The sequence below is a fragment of the Chiloscyllium punctatum genome, chromosome 30, assembly GCF_047496795.1.
Source record: "Chiloscyllium punctatum isolate Juve2018m chromosome 30, sChiPun1.3, whole genome shotgun sequence".
Taxonomy (NCBI): domain Eukaryota; kingdom Metazoa; phylum Chordata; class Chondrichthyes; order Orectolobiformes; family Hemiscylliidae; genus Chiloscyllium; species Chiloscyllium punctatum.
The window spans coordinates 50,175,030-50,201,548 of NC_092768.1; the positions used below are offsets into that span (position 1 = coordinate 50,175,030).

The 26,519-nt window shown below is 43.5% G+C and overlaps 2 protein-coding genes across 2 annotated transcripts in view; one reads left to right on the plus strand and one right to left on the minus strand.

Annotated features, from left to right (window-relative positions):
- LOC140455499 (uncharacterized) overlaps nucleotides 1-26,519 on the minus strand; it is a 269,046-nt gene that overhangs the window by 30,674 nt on the left and 211,853 nt on the right. The window lies entirely within an intron of this gene.
- LOC140455491 (uncharacterized) lies at nucleotides 1,688-25,509 on the plus strand. Its single transcript, XM_072550430.1, has 3 exons — nucleotides 1,688-1,807; nucleotides 7,802-7,923; nucleotides 17,600-25,509. Exon 3 carries the CDS (start codon nucleotides 18,058-18,060, stop codon nucleotides 18,739-18,741), a length of 684 nt encoding a protein of 227 aa, XP_072406531.1. The 5' UTR covers nucleotides 1,688-1,807; nucleotides 7,802-7,923; nucleotides 17,600-18,057; the 3' UTR covers nucleotides 18,742-25,509.

Sequence of the window (26,519 nt, forward strand, 5' to 3'; positions counted from 1 at the left end):
AATCATCTGTTTTGTGTCTATCCACTATTTAATGCAGTAAGTTGTTAAATTCATGCCATGAATACAGAATCCAAAATGGCTGCTTCAGCCACATCATGTTAAAATAACTTCCTTGACATTGTAAGCTATTAACGTGAATGCAATAACAAATGTGTCAAATTCAAACAAAAAGTAACTATCCCCGGTCCCCCTATATGTCACAACAGAAGTTTGGTTTCTCTAATATTCCAGGAGCTTGGATGAGTCTGTGAGAGCTTTATTACAGAATTTACACCAATGTGGTCTCAGTACATTGGTGAACCAGGAGATTGGTGGAATGGAAGAATTTCTTTCCTGTTGTAAATTCTGTGGTGTTCCAGGAGGATCCAAAGCATCGCAAAAATTTTTCCAAAAACTTTGCCCTTGAACAGTTAATTCCCGACATAGATCCTCTATTGAAGAGCAAGTATGATGGCCTCCAGAGTGATTTGTTATAAATCTTGCGTGTGGTCCCATTATTGAAAAAAGATATAATTTCATTGGAGTTCAGAAAAGTTTCACTTGGGTGATCCCTGTTATGGAGGGATTGTCTTATGAGCAAAGGCTGAACATGTTGGAGCTCTACTCACTGGAGTTTAGAAGAATCAGAGGTGATCTAATTGAAACATATAGGATTCTCAAGGGGTTTGACAAGCTGAATGTTGAGAGGATATTTTCCCTCATGGGAGAATCAAGAACCAGAAGGCCTAGCCTCAGAATTAATGGGTGTCAATTTAAGGCTGAAGTGAGGAGGAATTTCTTTTCTTGGAGGGTTATGAGTCTTTGGAACTCCTTGCCACAGAGACCTGTCGGCGGGGCGGGGGGCATGGGGAGGGGGGAGGAGGTGAGGGTGGATGGGGAGAGTCCTTGTGTCTGCTGAAGGCAGAGAGAGATAGAATCTTGATCAGTTGGAGAATCAAGAGTTATGGGGAAAACACAGGGAAGTGCAAGTGGGAAATGTCAGATCAACCATAATCCTATTGAATGATGGAGCAGACTTGAAGGGTGAAGCGGCCTCCACCTGTTCCTATTTCTTCTGGTTTTGAGCCCTGTTGGCAATTGATCATACACCTCAACTCTGTCTTCCATATTGCTGTCCTTGTGTTTCAGTTTGAACATGAGAAACTTTTTTTGTCCATTGAGAGATTTTATCAGCCTCTCGGGCCCTCTCAACACCTCAGACTTGAACTGTGGGACTGAGTCAGTGGTTCATGAGGTTCGATGCATAATTGAAGCTCTCACAACATTTGCAGCCACTCACACCTCTTCCCAACCTCCCCCGGCCGATCACTCACAGCCAAACCTTCATACGTGTTGGTTGTGGTGGAAGGCTCGAAACCACTGACCAGTTTCAGATCTGATAATACGGCAAAGCTCTCCTAACCGACCGATTTCAGATGACGCTTTCACAGCTCATCCTTCTCTTTCCGCAGTGTTTACCCTGTCTGTCTTCTCGGTTTGAAAGCTCTGACGATGAAGGATGCTATTCCCACATTAGAAATCTCTGTCAAACATTTACCAGGGGAACTGAGACAACAGCTGCAATAAGTGAGGTTTTATTCAGATGGGACAATGACAAGTTTAAATCCCCACCTGATCTGCTGCTCAAAGTCACCTCCATTTCCCGGTCAGTTTCCCAAGTTTCAGGAAACTTATGTTGCTCCAGAAATATTTGGATTGACTGTGAGAGACGTCAATCAGAGAGTCCACCCACTCTGCACATTGTCTCCTCTTCCTCTTCCAGAGCTGGTTCACTTCCTATAGGGACTGAAAACCAAGTGAGGAGATGGTGAGTGAAGGAGCAGCTTTTATACAAATTGTATCCCATAATATCCACACCAATCTTCAGGCAGTCTGACTATCCTGTGGGTAATCAGGGGTGGAAATGTCCCTTATGCTGTGTGAGAAGATCCAGCTGAGAGAGCGGTTTACTCGGTGCTTTGTGCTGAACTGTTTGACTGGAGCTCTGTGTTGGATACTGAGTGTTTATTGGAAGCATTTCCCTCTGATTTCCAGGCTGAGTTTTGTTGATGGCTCATTCCTGAATATGAGAGGGAGAGGTGTAATTATCTGGGAAGTGCAGAGTGTCTGAGGATTCTTACTGATTTCCTGTTGTTGAATTCTATGTGTTGGGAGCTGGTTGTTATCCTGCGGACTGTTGATGGTCAGTTCTGTCTGCGTTTTGGGATCTGTGTGGTCTTTTCAAATCGGTCCAAGACTCCATCTCTGTGACCATTCAGAAAATGGAAGAAACAAAGTCTTGTATTCATTGAGACACTTTCATGAACACAGGTCTCCGAAAGCTCTTTGCAGCCAATGATACGCTTTTGTGTGTGGAATTGTTATGGGAAATGTGGCAGCCAGTGTGTGGACAGCAAGCTCCCACAGTCAGCAATGTGATATTTCCGATCATGTCTTTTTTTCTGGTGGCGTTCATTGAGCCAGACATAGGATCCCACAGAAGCCAAGACTTTTAAAGTGAATTCAAACATTCCACTTTTTAAGAAGGATTGTAGAGATGAACCATATCCGTGGTAGGGAAACTATTAGAGAAAATTCTGATGGAGTGAATTACTACCCAGTTGGAAAGACATGGGTTAATTAGAGGTAGTTAACATGGCTTTTCATAAAGGGTTTATGGCTAACCTCAATGGTCATATTCTCTGGATTACTCCTGGTGCCATATGCCAGTGAGTTTCGACGTTGGAAACCAGGATAGATGGCTCAGGAGCTGGTGCAAGATAGAGCGTTTTAGATTCCTAAATCACTTGGATCATTTTGTGGGAAGGTGGGACATATACAGATGGGACAGTCTGTGCCTGAACCAGTTTGGGACCGACAGTCTTGCAGGTGACTAGTGCTGTTGGAAAGGAGTATAAACTAGTCAGACAGGGGACGGGCCCAGAATATTGATGAAACAGAGAGACATCATGCTACAGCAAAGAAAGCAAGTGAGTTCAGCAATGTTGAGTGTCAAACGAGCAAGGCTGGATAGTCATTAATGCTAAGACTGTAATACGTCTGATTGATGAGTTAATGGTGTGGATTGAAGCATGCAAGTATGATGTTGTTGCCATCAAAGAAACATGACTGAGGGGAGGGCTGGACTGGGAACTTAGCGTTTGAGGGTATAGGATCATTAGGTGAGACAGAGGAGTGTGTAAAAAGGGTGGTAGTATAGCACTATTAGTTAGGGATTAGTTACTGCAATAAGGAGAGATGATATCTTGGAATGATCCTCAAATGAAGCTTTGTTGTTAGAACTAGGAATATTAAGGGGGCGGATACTTTACTGGGAGTGTATAAAGGGCCCCAAAGAGTTACTAGAAAATAGAAGAGCACAAATGGAAGTCATTCAAAGAGGCGTTTAAGAGTAATAATTGGTGAATTATGCAAGGGAAGTTCAATGTTCCCAACATACATTGGGAGTTTCATAGAAAATCATGGAACATATATGACAAGTTTTTTGAATGCAGAGGGGACAAATAGGGGCATTTCTGTGCTGGATCTAGTTCTGGGGAGAGAAGCCGAACAAGTGTTTGATGTGGCAGTGGGGGAATGTGGAGGTGATAGCAACCACAACACGATATGGTTCAAATTTGTTTTGGACAAGGAAAAAGACGGCCTGCAATAAATGACTGTGGATTTGGGGAAGGTAGATCTTTTTAAGAATAAAGTAAGATCTGGCCACAATAGGCTGGGAACAGCTTCTTACGAGAAGGTCTGCAGCAGAGTAATGGGGAACATTCAAAAAGGAGCTGGGGAGAGTGCAGGTCCAACATGTACCCTTTAGGGGAAATGTAGGAGCAATATGTTCAGACAACTCTTTGACAATTCAAGAATGGACAAGAAACAAGTGCCTATTTTAACAAGTCTTAAGGGAGCAATTCTGTTGTGGCCCTCCAGGAATACAGCAAGTGCAAGAGGGAACTTATCATAGCATCAGAAGAGCAAAAATGTGGCATGAAAAGCTTGTGAATAGGATTCGGGCACATCCTAAGATACTTTGTGAACATGTTAAAGGGACAAGGTTAACCAGAGAAAGTGCAGGGCCCATTAGAAATCAAGGTAGAAACCTGGATGTGAAGCCACAGGATATGAAGTGAATACTTGTCTTCAGTGCTCACTCTGGAAAAAGAAAAGGTACAGAATTAAGGAAAAGGTACTGAGGAACCTGCGCAGTTGGACTAAGGAATTCGGAAGGTATTGGAGGCTCTTTCGGACTTAATGTCAGACAAGTCACCTGGCCTGGATGAATTGCATCCCGGGCGGCTTTGGGAGGTGAGGCAGGATTTTTTTAAAAATTAAATTTTTAAAATTCTTGTCTGGCCATGGGGAGAGTGCCAGAGGACTGGAGGACGGCAAATGTCGTTCCATGTTTTAAGAGGGGAGATAGAAATGACTCAGGAAAGACCAATGGGTTTGCCATCAGTGGTTGGGAAAGTATTGGAGAAAATAGTGAAGGAGCAAATTAATGTCTATTTGGAGGCTGTGCTTTGTTGTCGGCTCATTCCTGAATATGAGAAGGTGAAGTGTCATTATCTGGGAGGTGCAAAATGTCTGAGGATTCTTATTGATTTCTTATTATTGAGTTCTCTGTGTTTTGGGGACTGGTTATCATTCTGGAGACTGGGATTAGTCAGTTCTATATATAGGTATCGGGACTTGATTATTATTCTGGGACACTGATATTTTCAGACTGAGGGACTGTTTCCTCAATGGAACTGCAATGCTGAGGGTGTGTTGCCCTGTTGGGTAGCAGTACATAGATACATGGGTCTGATCTATACTCTCAAGTATATCCCATTACTTAGTGAGATCATGGGGGTGTATATCTGTGATTGATCTTCATACTCCTGTCCTTTGTCTGTCGCTTCAAACCTTTAGGGGGAAAAAAAGTCTCAGACTGAATATTAACAATTAATCTCCCATTGATAATAGTTTGTGGAATTGAGTCCAATCTTCTGCAACTCTTAAAGGTACAAGGTGTTTTGTCTTTTCACTCCTGAAGTGTCTGCCTCTAATTTTTAGCAAAGCCCTTATCCCATACTCCCTGGGGTGGAGGAATCCAGAACTAGAGGACATAGGTTTAGAGTGAAAGGGCAAAGATTTAAAAGAGACCTAAGGGGCAACTTTCTCACGCAGAGGCTGGTACATGTATGGAATGAGCTGCCAGAGGAAGTGGTGGAGGTTGATACAATTACAGCATTTAAAAGGCACCTGGATGGAATTTGAATAGGAAGGGTTTAGATGGATATGCGCCTTGTGTTGGCAAATGGGACTAGATTAATTTAGGATATCTGGTCAGCATGGACGAGTTGGACCGAAGGATCTGTTTCCGTATTGTACATTTCTAAGACTCTATGAGTCCATGACAGTGAAAACAGTTTAATAACTTCAATGCTTTGAACAGATCAATCATTAATTTCTAATAACTCTGAGGAATATAACCCAAGTTTGTTTGATCTCTCCTACTAAATTAACCCTTGCAATCCAGAGTTTGTCGTGGTTGTGTGGGACTGGAGTCATATAGAGCTGTACAACATGGAAACAGATCCTTCTGTCCAATTCGTCCGTGCTGACCAGCTATCCTAAATTAATGTTATCCCATTTGCCAGCATTTAGCCCATATCCCTCTTAAACCCTTCCTACTCAGGTACCCAACCAGATGCCTTTTAAATGTTGTAATTAAACCAGCATCCATCACTTCCTCTGGCCTTCCATACTTGTACCAGACTCTGCGTAAAAAGTTTGTCCCTTTTGAATCTTTCCCCTATCATCTTAAACCTCCAGTTTTAGACTCCCCTACCCTGGGGAAGTGACTTTGGTTATTCACTCTATTCATGCATCTCATTATTTTAATAACCTGTATAAGGTCACCCCTCAGCCTCTGATGCTCACATGAGAACAGCCCCAGCTTATTCAGCCTCTCCCTGTAGCTCAAACTCTCCAACCCTGGCAACATTGTTGTAAATCTTGACTGAATCCTTTCAAGTTGGGCAGCATCCTTCCTATTAGCAGGGAAACCAGCATTGAATGCAGTATTCCAAACTTCCCTAACCAATGTTCTGTGCATCCACAACACAACCTCCAAACACCAATATTGTACACACTGACCAATAAGTTTAACACATAGACGTTTACTTGGTGCTTCATGCTGAACTGTTTGCCTGGAGCTGTGTGTTGACATTGAGTGTGTTTATTGGAAGCATTTCCCTCTGATTTCCAGGCTGAGTTTTGTTAATAGTTAATTCCTGAATATGAGAAGGTGAGGTGTAATTACCTGGGAGGTGAAGAGTGTCTAAGGATTCTAACTGATTTCCTAACGTTGACTTCTGTGTGTGTTGGGAGTGAGTTATTATCCTGTGAACTGGAAATGAAAGACGTCAATGCTCAGCCTCACTCACGCTAGGCTAGTCTATGATAGGGTGTGATTCTATGAAGGATTGTCCATTATTATCCCTGGCTCTGACTGTCATTTCCCGATATTGGTCAGCATCAGGCACATCTGGTACAGGATGAGGTGCAAAATCCAATTATAGGAGAGACCAGCAATACCCTGTCTCAGTTCATCTGCTGTTGAACCCCTCACTCAACTATTCCAATGCTTTTCTGGCCGCTATCACATTTTGCGCTGTGAACCTGACCTCCCCCAAACCTCTGCTGCCCAGATTCCAACTGACACCAAGACCCGTTCCCAACCACCCCATACACACCCAATTGGCTCCTGGTCAAGCAAGATTTTGATTTTAAAAGTCTCATCCTTTTTTGTGAATCCCTCCATGGTTTTGACAGTCTTTGTAATATCCAAAACAATGCTGCCATTGTACCTGAAGACACATTTATTGAAATATCTTTTAATGCCTATTTTAATAATCTTAACCTGTAGACCTCAACCTTTCCCAAAAGCCTGGGCTTAGATTTGGTAGTTTTGTCCACTGCTGTGGCTGATATCTAAGCTTGGAATATGCTCAGCTTTGTCCTTGGTTGTTTTGTGAATGTTGCTTGTGTTTTCAAATTTCACCCCAAGTCCTTTAACTCCCTCCACAACTCCCCCCAACCTTTCTGTAACCTCTTCAGAAATAAAAGGACTAACTTTCATTTTGGTTGAACCCTTCACAAGCACCTGATGTCCTAGTGCACTTTGTCGCCAGCGAAGTTCTGTTGAAGTGTGCTAGCTGTTGTAATGGAGGAAATTTGGCAGCCAGTGTGTGTTAGACAAGGTCCTAAGAACAGCAGGTGATAGTGACCAGATGGTATGTTTTTTATTGATGTTGGTTGAAATATTGTTACAGATTGCAGAGAGTTTGATAAATTTTAAAACCGATTTCAATTCCCACTGACCAACTTAAAGACATTGCGGAGATTTCAACTTTTAAAACCTTTAATCATACAAACAAATACAAATCAACATTTACTGAGCAAGAAACCATCAGAACTGCTGATGCTGAATATCAGAAACAAACGTATAAATTACTGAACAATGTAGGTCTGGCAGCATCTATGGAGAGAAAGCTGAGTTTCAGGTCCACTGACCTTTCTTCAGTACTGATGACAGCGAGGAAAAGGTTGATATTTATGCAGAGGAAGGGGTGGGGGAAGCGGTAGGAATAAATGATAAGTGGAGATAGAGCCATTGACTAAGCAGTACCCTAGTTGGCAACTGTTACACTGCACTACAGAAAGGGTACAGCCCTTTAACATTTGACATAATTGAACATCCACATCACTGTTATACTTTATGGTGTCAGACGTCACATGACACTAAGTTATCGTCCACCAGGTCATTGATGAAGCAGCTGAAGGTGTTTGGGCCGAGGACACGATCCAGAGGAACTCTTGCAGAGATGTCCTGGAGCTGGGATGACTGACCTCCAACAACCATAACCATCTTCTTAGTGACAGGTAAGACTCTAATTGTCAGGAGTTTGCCTCGATCGATTTCAGTTTTGCTAGGGTTCCTTGATGCCACTCTTGGTCGAATGCAGCCTTGATGTCAAGGATTGTCATTCTCACCTCACCTCTGGTGATACTGACCATAATACGGTTACGTTTGCAATAGCAACAGCCGGGGATAGGTATGTACCATAGGGAGAGATGTATAACTGGGGGAAAGGCAAGTTTGATGCAATTGGGCAAGAATTAGGATGCATGGGATGGGGCAGGAAACTGCAGGGGATGCACACACTTGAAATGTGGAGCTCATTCAAGGAACAGATACTGCGGGTACTTGATAAGTATATACCTATCAGTCAGGGAGGTAGTTGTCAAGAGAAGGAGCCATGGTTTACTAAAGAAGTTGAATCTCTTGTCAAGAGGAAGAGGAAGAATGAGAGGATGAGGTGTGAAGGCTCGGATGAAAATTATAAGTTAGCCAGAAAAGATGTAAAGAGGGGGCTAAGAGGAGCCAGGAAGGACGTGAAAAGTTGTTGGCGGATAGGACCAAGGAAGACCCTAAGGTCTTCTATAGATGTATCAGGAATAAAAGAATGACTTGAGTAAGGTTCGGGCAAATCAAAGATAGTGGTGCAAAGTTGTGCAAAGTTGTGTGTGGAATCTGAGAACTTTTCATCAGTATTCACACTTGAAAAGGGCAATGTTAGTGAGAACACGGAGATACAGACTATAAGATTAGATGGGATTGAGATTGACAAAGAGGAGGTCTTAGCAATTTAGGAAGACCTGAAAATAGATGGGACCCTGGGCTAGATGGTATTTATCCTTGGATTCTCTAGGAAGGAAGGGAGGAGATGCAGAGCCTTTGACTTCGAGCTTTATATCGCCATTGTGCCAGAAAACTGTAGGATAGCAAATATTGTTCCCTTGTTGAAGGAGGGACAACCCTGGTAATTATAGACCAGTGAGCCTTACTTCGGTTGTGGGTAAGGTGTTGGAAAAGGTTATAAGAGGTAGGATTAATACTCATCTGGAAAGGAATAATTTGATTAGGGATAGTCCACACGGTTTAGTGAAGAGTAGGCCATGCCTCACTAATCTTATTGAGTTCTTCTAGAAGGTGACAAAATGGGTGGATGAAGGTAAAGCAGTTAATGTGATGGATATGGACTTCAGCAAGGTGTTTGATAAGGTTCCACATGGGAGGCTATTGCACAAAATATGGAATTTAGGGAATGAAGGTGATTTAGCGGATTGGATCAGAAATTGGCTAGCTGAAAGAATACAGAGTGATTGATGGGAAATGTTCATCTGGAGCTCAATTACCATTGGTGTGCTACAAGGACTGCTGTTTGTAATTTTTATAAATGATCTGGATGTGGGCTTAGAAGGATGGGTCAGTAAATGTGCGGATGAGACTAAGGTAGGTAGAGTTGTGAATAATGCCGAAGGATGTTGTGGGTTCCAGAGGAACATAGAAAAGGTGCAGAGCTGGACTGAGAAGTGGTAAATGGACTTTAATGTGGAAAAGTATGAGGTTGTTCACTTCGGAAGAAATAACAGGAATGCAAAGTACTGAGCTAATGGTAAAATTCTTGACAGTGTAGATGGTTGGTACCTGGGACTACTTGGGGTGGCACGGTGGATTAGTGGTTAGCACTGCTGCCTTACAGCACCAGGGACCCAGGTTTGATTCCAGCCTCAGGCAGCTGTCTGTGTGGAGTTTGCACATTCTCCCTGTGTCTGCGCGAGTTTCCTCTGGGTGCTCCAATTTCCTCCCACAGTCCAAAGATGTGGCGGTCAGGTGAATTGGCCATGCTAAATTGCCCGTAGTGTTAGGTGCATTAGTCAGAGGGAAGTGGGTCTGGGTGGGTTAATTGTCAGAGGGTCAGTGTGGACTGGTTGGGCCAAAGGGCTTGTTTCCACACTGTAGGAAATCTAATCTAGTCTCCTAAGAAGAGATGAAGAAAGGATCATTGCTAATTGCTAACTTCGATGTGTGGCCATTACAGAGACGTGGATAGAACAGGGACAGGAATGGCTGTTGCAGGTTCCAGGGTTTAAATGTTTTAGTAGGGTCAGAGATGGGGGTAAAAGAGGGGGAGGTGTGGCATTGCTTGTCAAGGATAGTATTACTGCAGTAGAAAGGGTGATGGAGGAAGACTTGCCATCTGAGGTAGTTTGGGCGGAGGTTAGAAATAGGAAAGGTGAGGTCACCCTGTTAGGAGTTTTCTACAGGCCTCCTAATAGTCCGAGAGAAGTAGAGGAAAGTATTGCGAGGATGATTCAGGAGAAGAGTGAAAATAGCAGGGTGGTTGTTATGGGGGACTTTAACTTCCCAGATATTGACTGGGAAAGCTATAGCTCGATTTCGTTAGATGGGTCGGTGTTTGTCCAATGCATGCAGGAGGGTTTCCTGACACAATATGTAGACAGGCCAACAAGAGGTGAGGTCATACTGGATTTGGTTCTAGGTAATGAACCAGGCCAGGTGTTAGAATTGGAGGTAGGTGAGCACTTCGGGGACAGTGACCACAACTCGGTGACTTTTACTCTAGTGATGGAGAGGGATAAGTGTGTACTGCAGGGCAACAGTTATAGCTGGGGGCAGGGAAATTATGATGCGGTGAGGCATGACTTAGGATGCGTGGATTGGAAAAATAGGCTTCAAGGGAAGAACACAAATGATATGTGGAGATTGTTCAAGGAACAGCTAATGGGTGTCCTTGATAAGTATGTACCAGTCAGGCAGGGAGTAAAGGGTCTTGTGAGGGAGCAGTGGTTTAACAAGGAATTGGAATCCCTTGTGAAAGGGAAGAGGGCGGCCTATGTAAAGATGAGGCGTGAAGGTTCAGTTGGGGCGATTGAGAGTTATAAGGTAGCCAGGAAGGATCTAAAGAGAGAGCTAAGAGCAGCGAGAAGGGGACATGAAAAGTCCTTAGTTGGTAGGATTAGGGAAAACCCAAAGGCTTTCTATAGGTATGTCAGGAATAAAAGGATGACTAGGGTAGATATCGGTCCAGTCAAGGATAGTAGTGGGAAGTTGTGTGTGGAGGCGGAGGAGATTGGTGAGACACTAAATCAATACTTTTCATCAGTATTCACTCAGGAACAGGACATTGTTGCCGATGTGAATACTGAGTCACAATTAATTAGAATGGACGGCTTTGAGGTATGTAGGGAAGCGGTGTTTGAAATTCTGGAAAGGATGAAAATAGATAAGTCCCCTGGGCCTGATGGCATTTATCCTAGGATCCTCTGGGAAGCTAGGGAGGAGATAGCGGAGCCATTGGTCTTGATTTTTATGTCGTCATTGTCTACGGGAATAGTGCCAGAAGACTGGAGGATAGCGAATGCGGTCCCCTTGCTCAAGAAGGGGAGCAGGGATAGCCTGAGTAACTATAGGCCAGTGAGTCTCACTTCTGTTGTGGGTAAAGGCTTAGAGAGAATTGTAAGGGATAGGATTTATGAACATCTGGATAGGAATAATGTGATCAAGGATAGTCAGCATGGTTTTGTGAAGGGCAGGTCATGCCTCACAAACCTTATTGAATTCTTTGAGAAAGTGACCAAGGAAGTGGACGAGGGTAAAGCAGTAGATGTGGTGTATACGGATTTTAGCAAGGCGTTCGATAAGGTACCCCATGGCAGGCTAATGCAAAAACTACGGAGGTATGGTATTGAGGGTGCATTAGAGGTTTGGATTAGGAATTGGCTGGCTGGAAGGAGACAGAGGGTAGTAGTTGATGGTATAGGTTCATCTTGGAGCGCAGTTACTAGCAGTGTTCCACAAGGATCTGTTTTGGGACCATTGCTGTTTGTCATTTTTATACATGACCTGGAGGCTTGAAGGCTGGGTGAGCAAGTTTGTGGATGACACGAAAGTCGGTGGAGTTGTAGACAGCGAAGAAGGATGTGGCAGGTTACAGCGGGATATAGATAAGTTGCAGAGCTGGGCAGTAAGGTGGCAAATGGAATTCAATGTAGCTAAGTGTGAAGTCATTCACTTTGGTAGGAGTAACAAGAAGATGGATTACTGGGCTAATGGTAGACTACTTGGTAGTGTGGATGAGCAGAGGGATCTTGGTGTCCATGTACACAGATCTTTGAAAGTTGCCACCCAGGTAAATAGTGCTGTGAAGAAGGCATATGGTGTACTGGGCTTTATTGGTAGAGGAATTGAGTTCCGGAGTCCTGAGGTCATGTTGCAGTTGTATAAGACTCTGGTGCGGCCTCATCTGGAGTATTGTGTGCAGTTTTGGTCGCCATACTATAGGAAGGATGTGGAGTCATTGGAACGAGTGCAGAGGAGGTTTACCAGGATGTTGCCTGGCATGGTAGGAAGATCGTATGAGGAAAGGCTGAGGCACTTGGGGCTTTTCTCATTGGAGAAAAGAAGGTTTAGGGGAGATTTGATAGAAGTGTACAAGATGATTAGGGGTTTAGATAGGGTTGACAGTGAGAACCTTTTTCCGCTAATGAAGTCAGCTGTTACTAGGGGACACAGCTTTAAATTAAGGGGTGGTAGGTATAGGACAGATGTTTGGGGTAGATTTTTTACTCAGCGGGTTGTGTGTTCATGGAATGCCCTGCCAGTAGCAGTGGTGGACTCTCCCTCTTTATGGTCATTTAAGCGGGCATTGGACAAGCATATGGAGGTTATTGGGCTAGTGTAGGTTAGGTAGGCTTTGGTTGGCGCAACATCGAGGGCCGAAGGGCCTGTACTTCGCTGTATTTTTCTATGTTCTATGTTCTATGTTCTATGAACAGAGAAAGCTTAGTGTCCAGGTGCATAAATCCCTGAAAGTTGCCATCCAGGTTGATAGGTTTGTTCAGAAGGCATATGGTGTGTTGGCGTTTATTGGTCGGGAGATTGAGTTTTGGAGCCATAAGGTCACGCTTCAGCTGTACAAGACACTGATAAAACAGTACCAGGGGGACTGCATGCAGTTCTGGTCACTGCATTATTGGAGGGATGTGGAAGCTTTGGAAAGGGTTCACAGATTTACTAAGATGTTGCCTGGTATGGAAGGGAGGTCTTATGAGGAAAGGCTGAGGGAACTGAGGCTGTTTTCGTTGGAGAGAAGGTTGAGAGGTAACTTAATCGAGACATATAAGATAATCAGAGGGATAGATAGGTGGACAGTGAGCGCCTTTTGCCTGGATGGTGAAGGCTAACAAGAGGGGACATAGCTATAAATTGAGGCGTTATAGATTTTCGACAGATATCAGGGGTAGTTTCTTCACTCGGAGAGAAGTAGGGGTGTGGGACGGCCTGCCTGCAGCAGTACTAGACTTGCCATGGTCAAGGGCATTCAAATGGGCATTTGACAAGCATATGGATAATATTGGAACGGTGTAGGTTAGATGGGCATCAGATTATTTTCACAGGTCAGCGCAACATCAAGGGCTGAAGGGCCGGTACTGCACTGTAACGTTCTATGTTCTGGAATTCAGCTCTTCTGTCCACGTTTGAACGAAGGCTGTAATGAGGTGGGGAGATTAATTGCCCTGGTGGAACCCAACTGGGCGTCACTGAACAGTTTGTTGCTGAGCAGATGCTGCTTGATAGCACTGTTGACGACACCTTCCATCACTTGACGGATGATCAAAAGTAGAGTGATGGGATGATTGTTGGCTGGGTTGGACTTGTCCTGCTTTTTATGTGCAGGCATACCCTGGGCAATTTGCCACGTTTTTGGGTGGGTGCCAGCGTTGTAATTGTTGTACTGGAGCAGTTGAAATAGGGGAGCAGCAAGTTCTGGAGCACAAGTGTTCAGTGTGATGTTAGGGTCTGTAACCCTTGCAGTATCCAGCGTCTCCAACAGTTTCTTGATATCCCATGGAGTGAATTGAATTGGCTGAAAACTGTTATCTGTAATGCTAGGGACCACTGAAGGAGGCCAAGAATGATCATCTACTGGCCTTGTTTGGCTGAAGATTACTGGAAAAGCTTCCGCCTTATCTTTTGCCCTGATGTGCTGGGCTTTTCCATCATTAAGGATGGGGATATTTGTGGAGTTTCCTCTTCCTGCAAGTTGTTACGTCATCCACCACCATTCCCAACTGGACATGGCAGGACTGTAGAACTTAGATCTGGCCCTTTGGTTGTGGGCTCGCTTGGCTGTGTCTGTCACTTGCTGCTTATGCTGTCTGGTAGTTTCTCCAGGTTGACTCCTCATCTTCAGGTATGCCTGGTGCTGCGCCTGGCGTACCCTCCCACGCTCTCCATTGAACCAGGGTTGATCCCCTAGCTTGATGGTAATGTTTGAGTTGGGGATATCCTGGGCCAAGAGGTTGTAGATTATGCTTGGAGTACAATTCTATTGCTGTTGATTTTCCACAGCGCCCCTTGGATGCTCAGTCTTGAGCTGCTAGAGCTGTTGGAAATCTGTCCCATTAAACACGGTGATAGTGCCACATGAATGGGCAACTGTCTGTGTGGATTTTGCACATTCTCCCTGTGTCTGCGTGGGTTTCCTCTGGGTAGTACGGTTTCTTCCCACATTTCAAAGATGTGCGGTTTTGGTGAATTGGCCATGCTAAGTTTCCCATAATGTTCAGGTGTGTGTAGGTTAGGTGCATTAGTCAGGGGTAAATGTAGGGTAATTGGGTATGGGAATTGCTCTTAGGAAGGTTGGTGTGGGCTTGTTGGGCTGAAGGACCTGTTTGCATTCTGTAAGGATTCTATCGATTCTATAAAAAATGATGGAGGTTATTCTCAATGTAAAGGTAGGATTTTGTCTCCACAAGGATTGTGCAGTGGTAGCTATTACCAGTATTGTTACGACAGATGCATGTGCAACTGGCAGATTGGTGAGGATGAGGTCAAGTATGTTTTCCCCTCGTGTTGGTTCCCACTTGGCCTATTGCAGACCCAGTTTAGCAACTGTATTCTTTAGGACCTGACCAGCTAGGTCAGTGCTACTGCAGTGAATATTGAAATATGCCATTCAGAGTACATTTTCTGCCCTTGTCATTCTCAGTGCTTCCTCTAAGAGTTGTTCAATATAGAGGCATACTGATTCATAAGTTGAGGGAGGATGGTATGTGGTAATCAACAATAGGTTTCCTTGCCCATGTTTAACCTGAATCCACACGACTTCATTGGTCCGGAACCAATGTTGAGGACTCCCAGGGTAACTCCTGAAGAACTGTGGACAACTATGCAGCCTGAAATCTATGAGATACTGTTTCTCACAATTTGGAAAGACAGTTTTCAACGTAACAATTTATAAAGTTCACATTCATCCAACCCTCCTGACTGGGCCTTCTCCATTGTGTGGAGGATTGGAGTGGGCTGGAGGGGCGCTCTCCCAGCTCCTCAAGTCTAAACAGCTTTGATCATCCTCTTAATATTTTTGCCTGAAGGTACTTAAACATTGTCTGGCTGTTATGTGCTGGGCTCCAACATGTTGTGAATGGAAATACTCATGGAGCCACCTTCTCCAGTTACTTGACAAGTTGTACACAATTCTCAACGAGGTATTGTAGGATGACAGAGCTGATTGTGCAACTGATTAGCTCTGTTTATTACCTACTATTCTTGATGTTTAGCCTGCATGTAGGCCTGTGTTACATTCACTAGATTCAGACATGGACTTGAACGCTACTGCTGATGGCTCGCTGCACCTCATGTACACCCAGTTTTTGGATCTATCCAAAGTCTACTTCCCTAGTGATGGTGAAGTGCTCCTTCATCAATGGGGAAGGGAGTGATAGTTTCTCATGGAGCCCTGATACTCCATGGAGTCACTAGTAAGGACTTTTCACCTGCCAATAGAATGAGATATTCCCAGGGGTGGTGGTTCAGGAGTCTGGGATGTTTCCAGATTGACATAATTCAGTATGTATCCCTGCTATTTGACCAGTCTGTGGGCAACTCTACTTCACTTTAAGACTTGTCCTCCAATCTTGCGAAGAGAGATTTTTTCTGGACTGAAGTCAGCTTCATTTCTTTCTTATCGAATACCCGGGTTGTCCATATCTCTCTGATTTTTCTCTTATTATTGGATTTTGTAGGTTGTTTATCATTGTTTGCTTAATCACCTCAGAGGGTATTTCAGAATCAACCATTTTTTTGGGACTGGAGTCACATGTAGACCAGACCAGGCAGTTGGAGCAGGTTCCTTTCCCTGAAGGACAACATCTATGTTTTTACGATCACCGGGGAGTTTTCATCTTTTTATATTGAACAATTTGCATAAATTTAGCTCAATTTGTTAAATGCCAAGATTTATTTACTTCACCTGCACAACACGGTTGAAGTGAAGAGGAGAGATGCCTTTAAGGGAAAGCGAGGTAAATACATGAGGAAGAATGGAACAGAAGGATCTGCTGTTAGTGTGAGGTGAAGAGGGATGAGAGGAAGTGTGTACAACAGCATGCATCAATTGGGCCAAATGGTCTGTTTCCCAATGTAATTTACTATATATAAATTTCTGTGCTTGGATTTGAATTATCAGTCTCTGGATTTCTAATCCAGCACCTGAATTTCTATTCAGATGCCACACCTGAAGATACATTCATTGAAATGTCTTATCCCTTCTTTTTAAATATTTCACCTGAAGGCCTTAGTCTTTTCCAAAAGCCTGGGGCTGCATTTAGTAGTTTTGCCCAGTGCTGTAGCTGAGAGCTGAATTTGGGGTGTGCAATCTGAGTGAGTGCAGTGTATCTAATTTCCGACAATAAACCAGATTCCTTAAATCAGCTACACTGAAGGAATATGTTTCTGTTTGCCCATTGTGTTTTTAGAATATCGAATACAGAACACAGAACAGTACAAGACTGGAACAGGACCTGTAGCCCACCATGTCTGGATCCAAAATGATGTCATACTTTTTTTTTCATATTTTATTTACAAACCCCATCTGCACATGGTCCATATCCCTTTATTCTCAGCCTGTTTGTGTGACTGTCTAGCTGCTTCTTGAATGTTGCTATTCTATCTGCTTCTATCAATTCCCCCGTAGCACAGTCCAGGCTTTTCTGAAATAATTTTGGAAATCAAGGAAGAGATTTCTAAATCTCTACTTAATTCATATTTCTCTTGAATTTCTTTTTATGATAAATGCATGCACTAAGGGTATGAATACTCCTCATTGGCACGGCTTAAGCTCAGAGTGAGTTGACAGCCCATTTTCCATTGCATTCACAGTCTTTGGGAAGATGGGGGTCTCTGTGGAGGAAAGAAAGTAGTCACATTGTCTGCTCCTGGTCACTATCTAGTGTCCTTTTAGGATACAGAGGAAGGCTGACAGTTGAATGAGGTAAAATGACTCATAGTCCCTTCAGCAAAGAAGGACAGGAAGATAGATTTTAGATTTTTTTTTAGATTACCTACAGTACGGAAACAGGCCATTTGGCCCAACAAATCTACACTGACCCTCCGAAGAGTAACCCATCCAGACCCAATCCCCCACCCAATATTTACCACTGACTAAGGCACCTAATGCAATTTAGTGTGGCCAATTCACCCAACCTGCACATCTTTGGGCTGTGGGAGGAAACCAGACCACCCATGGGAAACCCACGCAGACACGGAGAGAATGTGCAAAATCCACACAGACAGTCGCCCGAGGTAGGAATTAAACCCAGGTCCCTGGCGCTGTGAGGCAGCAGTGCTAACCACTGAGCCACCGTGCCACCTGGTGAAAGCTGAATATTTTCTTTTCCTATTTCACAGAAGGACTACATCGCACTACATCGGAGAATACAGAGAGGATAGACACCACAGATAGATCCTGACCATCACCCAAAGAACAACTATACAACTATGGAAAGACTTTCAGATACTTCACAGTATTGCTCAACACGGAGAAAGTTGTGCAGCGAAACCATCATCTTGAAGTCGGTTGGGTCAGGGGAGCTTTGACATTTCATCAGATCCGAAACTGATAGTGCTGTGAAGTGTTCCATCAGAACTAACCTTTCTGAAGCTTCAGCTCTACTGATCAGTCAGATTGAATCTGGAAAGAAATCTGAGTATTTCCAAGTGTGGTGAGAGCTTCAGTTATGCACTGAGCCTCTTGAACCACTGACTCATTCCTGCAGGTGAGAGATTGTTCCAGTGTGAGGTATGTGAGAAGGGTTCTTCGGTCTTCATGGATACAAATTTATAAGTGTGAACACAAGACCAGCATAATGGAAGAGAAAGCCTTCACATGTGAGGTGTGCAGTAGAGCCTTTGCACATGCATCAACGCTGGTGAATCACAGACGCATTCACACTGGTGAGAAACCATTCACGTGTGAGGTGTGTAATCAGGGGTTTGCACAGTCCTCAGGCCTTGTGAAACATCGGCGCATTCACACCGGGGAGAAACCATTCATGTGCAATGTGTGTGACAAATCATTCTCACAGTCATCAAATCTCCGTGTGCACCAACACATTCACACCGGGGAGAAACCGTTCATGTGTAAGGTGTGCAACAAGTCATTCTCTCGGTCATCGCCCTTCCTCATACATCAATACATTCACACTGGAGAGAAACCATTCACGTGCCAGGTGTGTGACAAATCATTTTCGTCTTCCTCAGATCTACGCATACATCGACGCAGTCACACAGGGGAGAAGCCATTCACATGTGAGGTGTGCAAGAAAGCATTCTCATCATCATCGGACCTCCGCAAGCACCAACGGGTTCACAGTGGACTGAAAACCTTTACCTGTGAGCTCTGTGACAAATCCTTCTTGGAATCATCGAACCTTCGCAAACACCAACGAATCCACAGGGGGGAGAAACCATTCAATTGTAAGGTTTGTGACAAATCATTCTCGCAGTCATCAAATCTCCTGGTCCATCAGAGGATTCATACAGGAATGTAACTCTTCATGTGGGAGATGTGAAATCCAGCATCTTCGATGTTATTGAATCTTCTCCGTCAGTAAGGGGATCCACAGAGGGAGTAACCCTTTTTCTGTGAGGTTTGTACTGAATGTCTGATCGTGCTGTTGACCTTTCTGGGATATCACAGGAAAAGCATAGGGGCGAAACTATTGAATTGTGACATTTGTGGAAAAATATTTCCACTCACTCTTCCAATTTCTTGAAGTGACAATGGATCCATGCTGATGAGAAACTATTTCAGTATAAATGTGTAACAAGACTCTCACAGTCAGTGTAATCCCTGGTCTACCAGTGTGCTCCGGGATGAGAGAAACCCTGTTTGTGTGAGCTCTGTAATGAAGATTTCATGCAGTTCCTGGAGCTTCTGGGGCATTTTTGAATGTACTGTAGGATCTACCTAACTAAGTTCTTGCCCAAATCGTTATCGGTATGTTTACCTGTGCTAATTTGTCTTCAACCACCTCAGAGGTCAGTTACACTCGACTGCATGTTGGTCAGAACAGGTTAAGATGGCAAATTTCCATGCCACAAGGATATCAGTGAATGAGATGCCTTTTCACTGTTCTCAGTGCACTTATTACTGTGACGAGCTTTGTATTCCAGGTGTATTCATTGAATTCTATTTTGACTAACTGCTGTGATAGGATTTTAGCCCATATCACCTGAGTATGAACCTGGCTGTTTGACCCGTTAAACCACCTAGTCCCCTAATTCTCGTTTAAAGAGAAAGAGACTCCAGTAACTGGATATGACCTCTGAATGGACCATCATCAAATGAGGTGCTGTCAATCTTCTGTACTGTGTTGGTGTTAGCAGTGGATGCCCCTGATCCAGGGCTCAACAACAGCAGTTGTTGATATTGATATGGTACCAATATGCACAGCCACCTCAGAGCCAGCTGGTGTCAGGGAATGAGTCTCCCAGTTTAAGAGGCTTCTGTCCCGATTAGTCCAGGCGCCTCACTGAACGGTGTTGAGCAGGAGGGCAGAGATTAGTTCAGGAGGGTATTAAACAGCCTTTACAGCATCAAGTCCTCTCTCCTTGAGATTTTCTTGTTCAGAATGGAGATGGAGATGGTCAGGGTCAGAAAGGTGAAACAGCAGGGGGAGGGGCTCCCTATTCAGCGACAGTGTCGGGCTGGGGTACTTGCCCAAATAGAAAAGGTTTAGAGGGATCTGGGCCAAACACAGGCACGTGGGGCGAGTTCAGTTTAGGATATCTGCTCAGTATGGACGAGTTGGACCGAAGGCTGTGTTTCCATGCTGTGTTCTCTATTGCTCTAAATCCTGAAGTGCTGAAGTGATGCCCGTGTGAGAGGCTGTTGCTCATGGCGCTTCTTCAGGAAGTGCGCCTTAACAGTTTGGCAGGTGATTTCCAGCTTCATCAAAGTCATTGCCAGGTAGTGACTCAACCCCTTCCCGCTGTCAACCTTCTGAATAGCGCAGAGCAACTTCTGCAGCTCCACCTTGAACCTCCGACGAGGAGCATCAGCAACATCAACAATTCCTGTTGGACCGAAGGCTGTGTTTTCCATGCTGTGTTCCAGCATTGGGTTATTCAGATTGGATTCTGAGTCATTTACAGATCAGACTGGGTAAGAATGTGAAATTACTCCTGCCCGAAAGGATATGTGTGAACCAGTTGTGTTTTTCATGGTAGATTAAAGGTCACCATCACTGGAAGAAACTTTATTTAATGAAATGAACTCGAATTTTATCTCACCTGTCTCAATTTTGAAGTCCCATTCTCTGGACTGTAAAGCCAGAAATATAACCACAAGACCACTGTAGATTGCTACACTGGGTTAAAAGTCTAGGGAATTAAAGGATGTGATATCTGGCCCCTTTAAAGGAGAAGCATTAGAACACTGTTATTTTCCATAACTGCAGAGACACTGACATTGGAGTTCTCGACAAAACGTCAACAGCTTCCAGGTCAACAAGGAATGTTGCGGAAGTATCTGCTAGTCCTGAGCAGGGCTGGAGATGTTTGGAAGCCAGGATCGAGACTCTGTTCAGATGGTGTCTGCAAAGTGGAAAGGCAATCGCCTGTAATCCACGCATTTATTAGGAGCAGACTGAACTCCTGAATGAAAGATGAATTTCCCGGAAAGATTTCCAATAACTTAAATATTATTCTGAGTGGATATTACACCCCATTCTTCAGCTCCTCTCTGAATTTGGTCTGGGTCGCAGTAAATACACATGTTGATCCAAGCAATCAAATGCAGGAGCATAAAGCTGATAGTGTCTGTGTGATGTATGGGGGGGTCACTGAAACCTGATGAATAATAAGTTTAGAGCTCAATATAATATGAAATGATTACATATGCCAGCCATGATAATAGGAAGTATGTAAAGTGAAGAGTAAAGTGATGGATTTTCTCTGTTTCTCCATCTCTGGAACATTGTGATCCACATTCTTCCTTCACCTCAGCTTTGTGCGAATTCCGCCACCTGTTAGAATTTGTCTCATAGTCAGACTGTTGAGCAACAAGATCAGGAATTTTTGTATCAGAAGGGTAAATAGTGGTCAACCTAGCTAAATTCTACCCGTGCAATGAGAGTACAATCCTTGACTTTCACATCACAGCCCCAGGCTATTTTGTCGATCATAATGATTGGGTCAAATACAAAGCAGAAGGAAATGTTTTTCAAGAAGAACAGCAGACAGAAATTTCCAGTCACCACGGGTGCCGTTTTTTCTGAAATATCTGACCCTCAACCTTTGGCAGCAAATTGTACCAAAACAATCAAAAGGGAAAGTGACTTTTAAACAGCGAGAAATGCAGATGACTGCAAGAGCCAGCGAGTAGTTAAATAACGCACATGGATTAATAACAGGAAGATTCAGCCTGCTTCACAGTATTTTGACATGAAATGTAATTTAGTTCTGGATCTGGTGAGGGGATCTGAATAATTCTGGAGTGGGATGGGAAAGTACAAGTATATTAATACAAAGTTAGAACGTAGTGAACTGTCAGTTCTGTATGTCAAAATGGAAAAGCAAGGTGGCTTAATTAGAGTCACAAAGTTGTACAGCAAACAGACCTTTCAGTCCAACTCGTCCATTCTGACCAGATATTCTAAATTAATCAGCTTTTGGCCCATATCCCTACAGACTGTTCCTATTCATATACCTGTCCAGATGCCTTTTAAACGTTATAATTGTGCCAGCCTCCACCACTTCCTCTGGCAGTTCGTTCCATGCATGCACACTCTGTGCGTGAAAAAGTTGCCACTTTGGTCTCCTTTAAATCTTTCCGCTCTCACCTTAAACCTCTGCCAGTTAGTTTTGGATTCCCCTATCCTGAGTAAAAAAGACCTTGGCTATTCACTCTATCCGTCCTCTGAACACTATGGCATTTTAGCATGACCAATTCTAAACTGCACTTCTTTGGATTGTGGGAAGAAACTGGAACACCTGGAGGAAACCTACGTATACAAGGGGACAATGTGCAAACTCTGCACAGGCTGGACTCGATCTGGGTTGCTGTTTCTGTGAGGCAGCAGTCCTCCACCACCACCCTCTGTCTCCACCTTCAAGCCAAATATGTATCCAAATGCCTACCCTCCCTGCATCCCAAACAGAACCTTGTCAACGCCTCGCCTCAGTACATATAGACGATATCCAATGTGCTACCTTCATCAATCTTCTTTGTTACTTGTTCAAAAAAAAGTTTGTGAGACATGATTTCGAATGCATGTTGAAATCCATGTTGACTATCCCTAACTATTCCCTAATCAGTCCTTCCCTTTCCAAATGTATCAATTGACTGACAGTACTGAGTATGAAAATGCTCAGGACCCTTTGTACATGAAATATGTGACCAATAAGGATGAGACCAATAAGCAGCAAATGGAAGTGAACACCTGGTGAGGAAAAAAAACGCTTTGAGTTCTGAGGTGATATTCACACATCAGCTGTTAGAGTAGAGGCTGGGGAAAATAATGGTTTCCCAAAATACTGCACTGAGATTCTTTTCCCTGTCTTTAATTGGAGACTGCTTGGTGGAAAGATGTCTGACCTGAAGTTATGAATGAAGGGTTAGTTGAAATAACCTTGCTTCTGTTCTCTTGACTTCAGGAAGTTGCATGGACTGGAATAGCTCTAGAAAGTACCTAAAGGCCCAGTAGTGGAATATAAAGGCTGGCTTAGCCAGGGAAGCCCATATCCCATTATTGGGAAAACATGGTGCAAGGAAACAGTTTCCTCCTCGGCCATCCAAAATCACTTGTGAAATTTAGGCAAAATTGTTGCAACTTTCTGAAGTCAAGAGAACAGAAGCAAGGTTATTACAACTAACCCTTCATTCATAACTTCAGGCCAGACATCTTTCCATCAAGCAGTCTCCAATTAAACCGTCACTCACCCCCTCCCCAGCCCCACTCCAAACCCACTTTGGAATCACACAAATGTGCAATCTACAGTTTCTGACCACTTAATACATGCAGTTTTGCACCCACTCATTTCTATCGTAACCTCTACTTAGGAGCTTTTCATAAACAGTGGAGAAGTATGGCAGTGTAATAATATGGAAGCTAATGTGACATCCCTCATGAAAGCAGTTGAATGACAACTTCCAGCGGATCACAGGACACTGCAGCAAATGATCATTTCTGGCATTATGAATGCACTACGATCCCAAATGGAATAGCTCACTGCACACAGGGAAACACATGGGCACTCTGAAGGACTGCAACAGTGCATCAAGATTTAATACCACGGGGATGGGAGGGAAGGGGGCAGTTGATAGAAAGGGAATGTTTATGAAGATGAAATTCTAATGTTGGGGGAGAAGGAGCAACACAAATTCTTCATAAATAACAGAACACTTTACCACAGGCACGACAACTTTAGCAACAGAGCAAAACTCTGTGATCCCGAATCTGTTACCCAGAACATGAAAAACCACTTCAATATCTGGGCACATATACATGATAAACTTTATGCATCTCTGAGAAATGACCCTTATTATAGGCCACCACCACACACCTGCCCATTGACCTCATTTACACAGAGTAAAGAAACCAGAAGTTGTTGGAGAAACTCAGCTGATATGATATATTGAAATATTGGTTTGATTTAGTTAAAAATGGCACAACAGGTTTTAGTCCAGCAGGTTTATTTGGAAGCACTAGATTTCAGAGCGCTGTTCCTTTATCAGGTGGTCGTGGAATATAAAATGATAAGACACAGAATTTATACCAAAAGTTTGCAGTATAATGTAACTGAAATTATATATTGGAAAAGACCTGTATTAAATCTCTCATTTTTTAGAATGAATATGTTGGTTTCAGTTCTTTTATATGCAGAACACAGAACATATTTAAGGTTACATTCTCAAGAGAACTTTAACAATTGGTGTCATTTTGGCCCAGGTAATGCATCAAAGGTGTGAGGTGCCCTGTGTGAGACTGTCTGTGCCGCAATGTTCAGACTGATTCTAATTTACAGATTTACAGATCTTACATGGATTCATGTGGCCAAGCAGAGGCTGATAGCCAAGTTCAATACCCATGGGGATGACCTCAACCAGGACATTGGGTTTGTGTCACACTATAGGTGACTCACTGCATGCTACACACACACACACACACACACACACAGATGTATACTCATGGACAGACAGATACAGACACTCCTACACACACACTGTTCCACACACACCGGCCTGTGTCTTTCTGTGTCTTATGATCTTATAATCCACAACCATCTGATGAAGGAGCAAAGCTCCGAAAGCTAGTGCTTCCAAATAAACTTGTTGAACAATAACCTGGTGTTGTGTGAGTTTTAACTTTGTACACCCCAGCCCTACACCAGCATCTTCAAATCACACACACACACACTCCGACACACACACAAACACACTCCGACATACTCATAGCTCATGCAGACCCTCTCTCATACACAAGTTCTCTCTCATACACTCACACATACATTCCCATACTCACACGCACCGTCTCACAGACTTGTACCCTTTTACACTCACACTCACACACATGCACACACTCACTCACAGACACTCATGAACCCCCTCTCCACATGCACACACATATATTTAAGTTTGTGGAGTGAATTTGTTTTTCCCTAATTACGTTTTGTTTTGCTCAAACACTCCATGAATCCATGTAAGATTCTGGAAATACGTTTTTTAGATTGGAATTAGTCTGAAAATGGTGGCAGAGACAGTCCCACAAAGGGTGCCTCACACCTTCAATGCATTATCTGGGCCGACATGACACCAATTGTTAAAGTTCACTTGAGAATGTAACTTTAAAGAAGTTCTGTGATTTACATATGAAAGAACTGAAACCAATATGTTCATTCTCAAAAAATGAGACATTTAACAAACAATCCAAGTCTTTTTCAATATATAATTTCAGTTATATCACACTGTAAACTTTTGGTATAAATTCTGTGTCTTATGATCTTATAATCCACAACCATCTGATGAAGGAGCATAGCTCCGAAAGCTAGTGTTTCCAAATAAACTTGTTGAACAATAACCTGGTGTTGTGTGAGTTTTAACTTTGTACACCCCAGCCCTACACCAGCATCTTCAAATCATGGTTTTATGTATTTATTTATTGTCATGTGTACTTGGTACATGTAATTGTGGTATATACGTGAGAAGTGTTTTATGGTGTCATCATTCTTTACCTTATAACACAGAAAATAAGTCAAGACATAGAATGTAAAGGTCGAAAATAAGGAAATAAAGTTAAAAGTTCTACTTTACAGTCCTTCAAGTGTTAAACCATGGGCCTGGATCCCATGTCTTCCACTCCAATATCAACGCTGAGATGAGAATCCTAGTATCTGCTAAGTTTATTACTTTTGCCTTATACCATTTCCAGGTATTTCCACATTGAATTTTCCAGTGGAGTGCCGGAACGTCAGGAGTTGGAACACCGTGTGGGCGGCACGGTGGCACAGTGGTTAGCACTGCTGCCTCGCAGCGCCGGAGACCCGGGTTCAATTCCCGCCTCAGGCGACTAACTGTGTGGAGTTTGCACGTTCTCCCCGTGTCTGCGTGGGTTTCCTCCGGGTGCTCCGGTTTCCTCCCACAGTCCAAAGATGTGCAGGTCAGGTGAATTGGCCATGCTAAATTGCCCGTAGTGTTAGGTAAGGGGTAGATGTAGATGTAGATGCAGATGTAGGGGAATGGGTGGGTTACGCTTCGGCGGGGCGGTGTGGACTTGTTGGGCCGAAGGGCCTGTTTCCACACTGTAAGTAATCTAATCTAATCTAATCTAATAAGCTCTTGAGGTTGGAAGTTTCTCATTCTCTGACTCTTCTCCTCTTCCTCCCGTTCGTCCTCATGTGCCTTTTTTTTCCATCCATGAGATTCTGTCTGATGCATAGGTCATCCCCATCCTCCCTTTTCCTCCAAATCCATTGACAAAGTAACATGCAAAATAACATGCCTTCCTCACAATCCTGAAACCTCCATGATTTCAGGCATTCACAATTTGCAGGAATGCCTGAATTTTCCACAGACCTTTGTTGTGGAGGGATGCTTCCTGATATTACTCCTCACTGACTCCCAGGGCCATCTCCTTTCTTCATAATGGTGTACTGAGTCACTGAATACTGAGTTATTCATCCCTCGACCTTGAGAATGTTTTGTTGAATGACTTTTTGAATCATGGAGAAGAGTTCTTAGAGATGCATTCAAATTACAGCACAAACCAGCCAACTCTAGCCCACATGTCTCTATTTATCCTGTACATAAACTTCCTCCTGGTTGTGT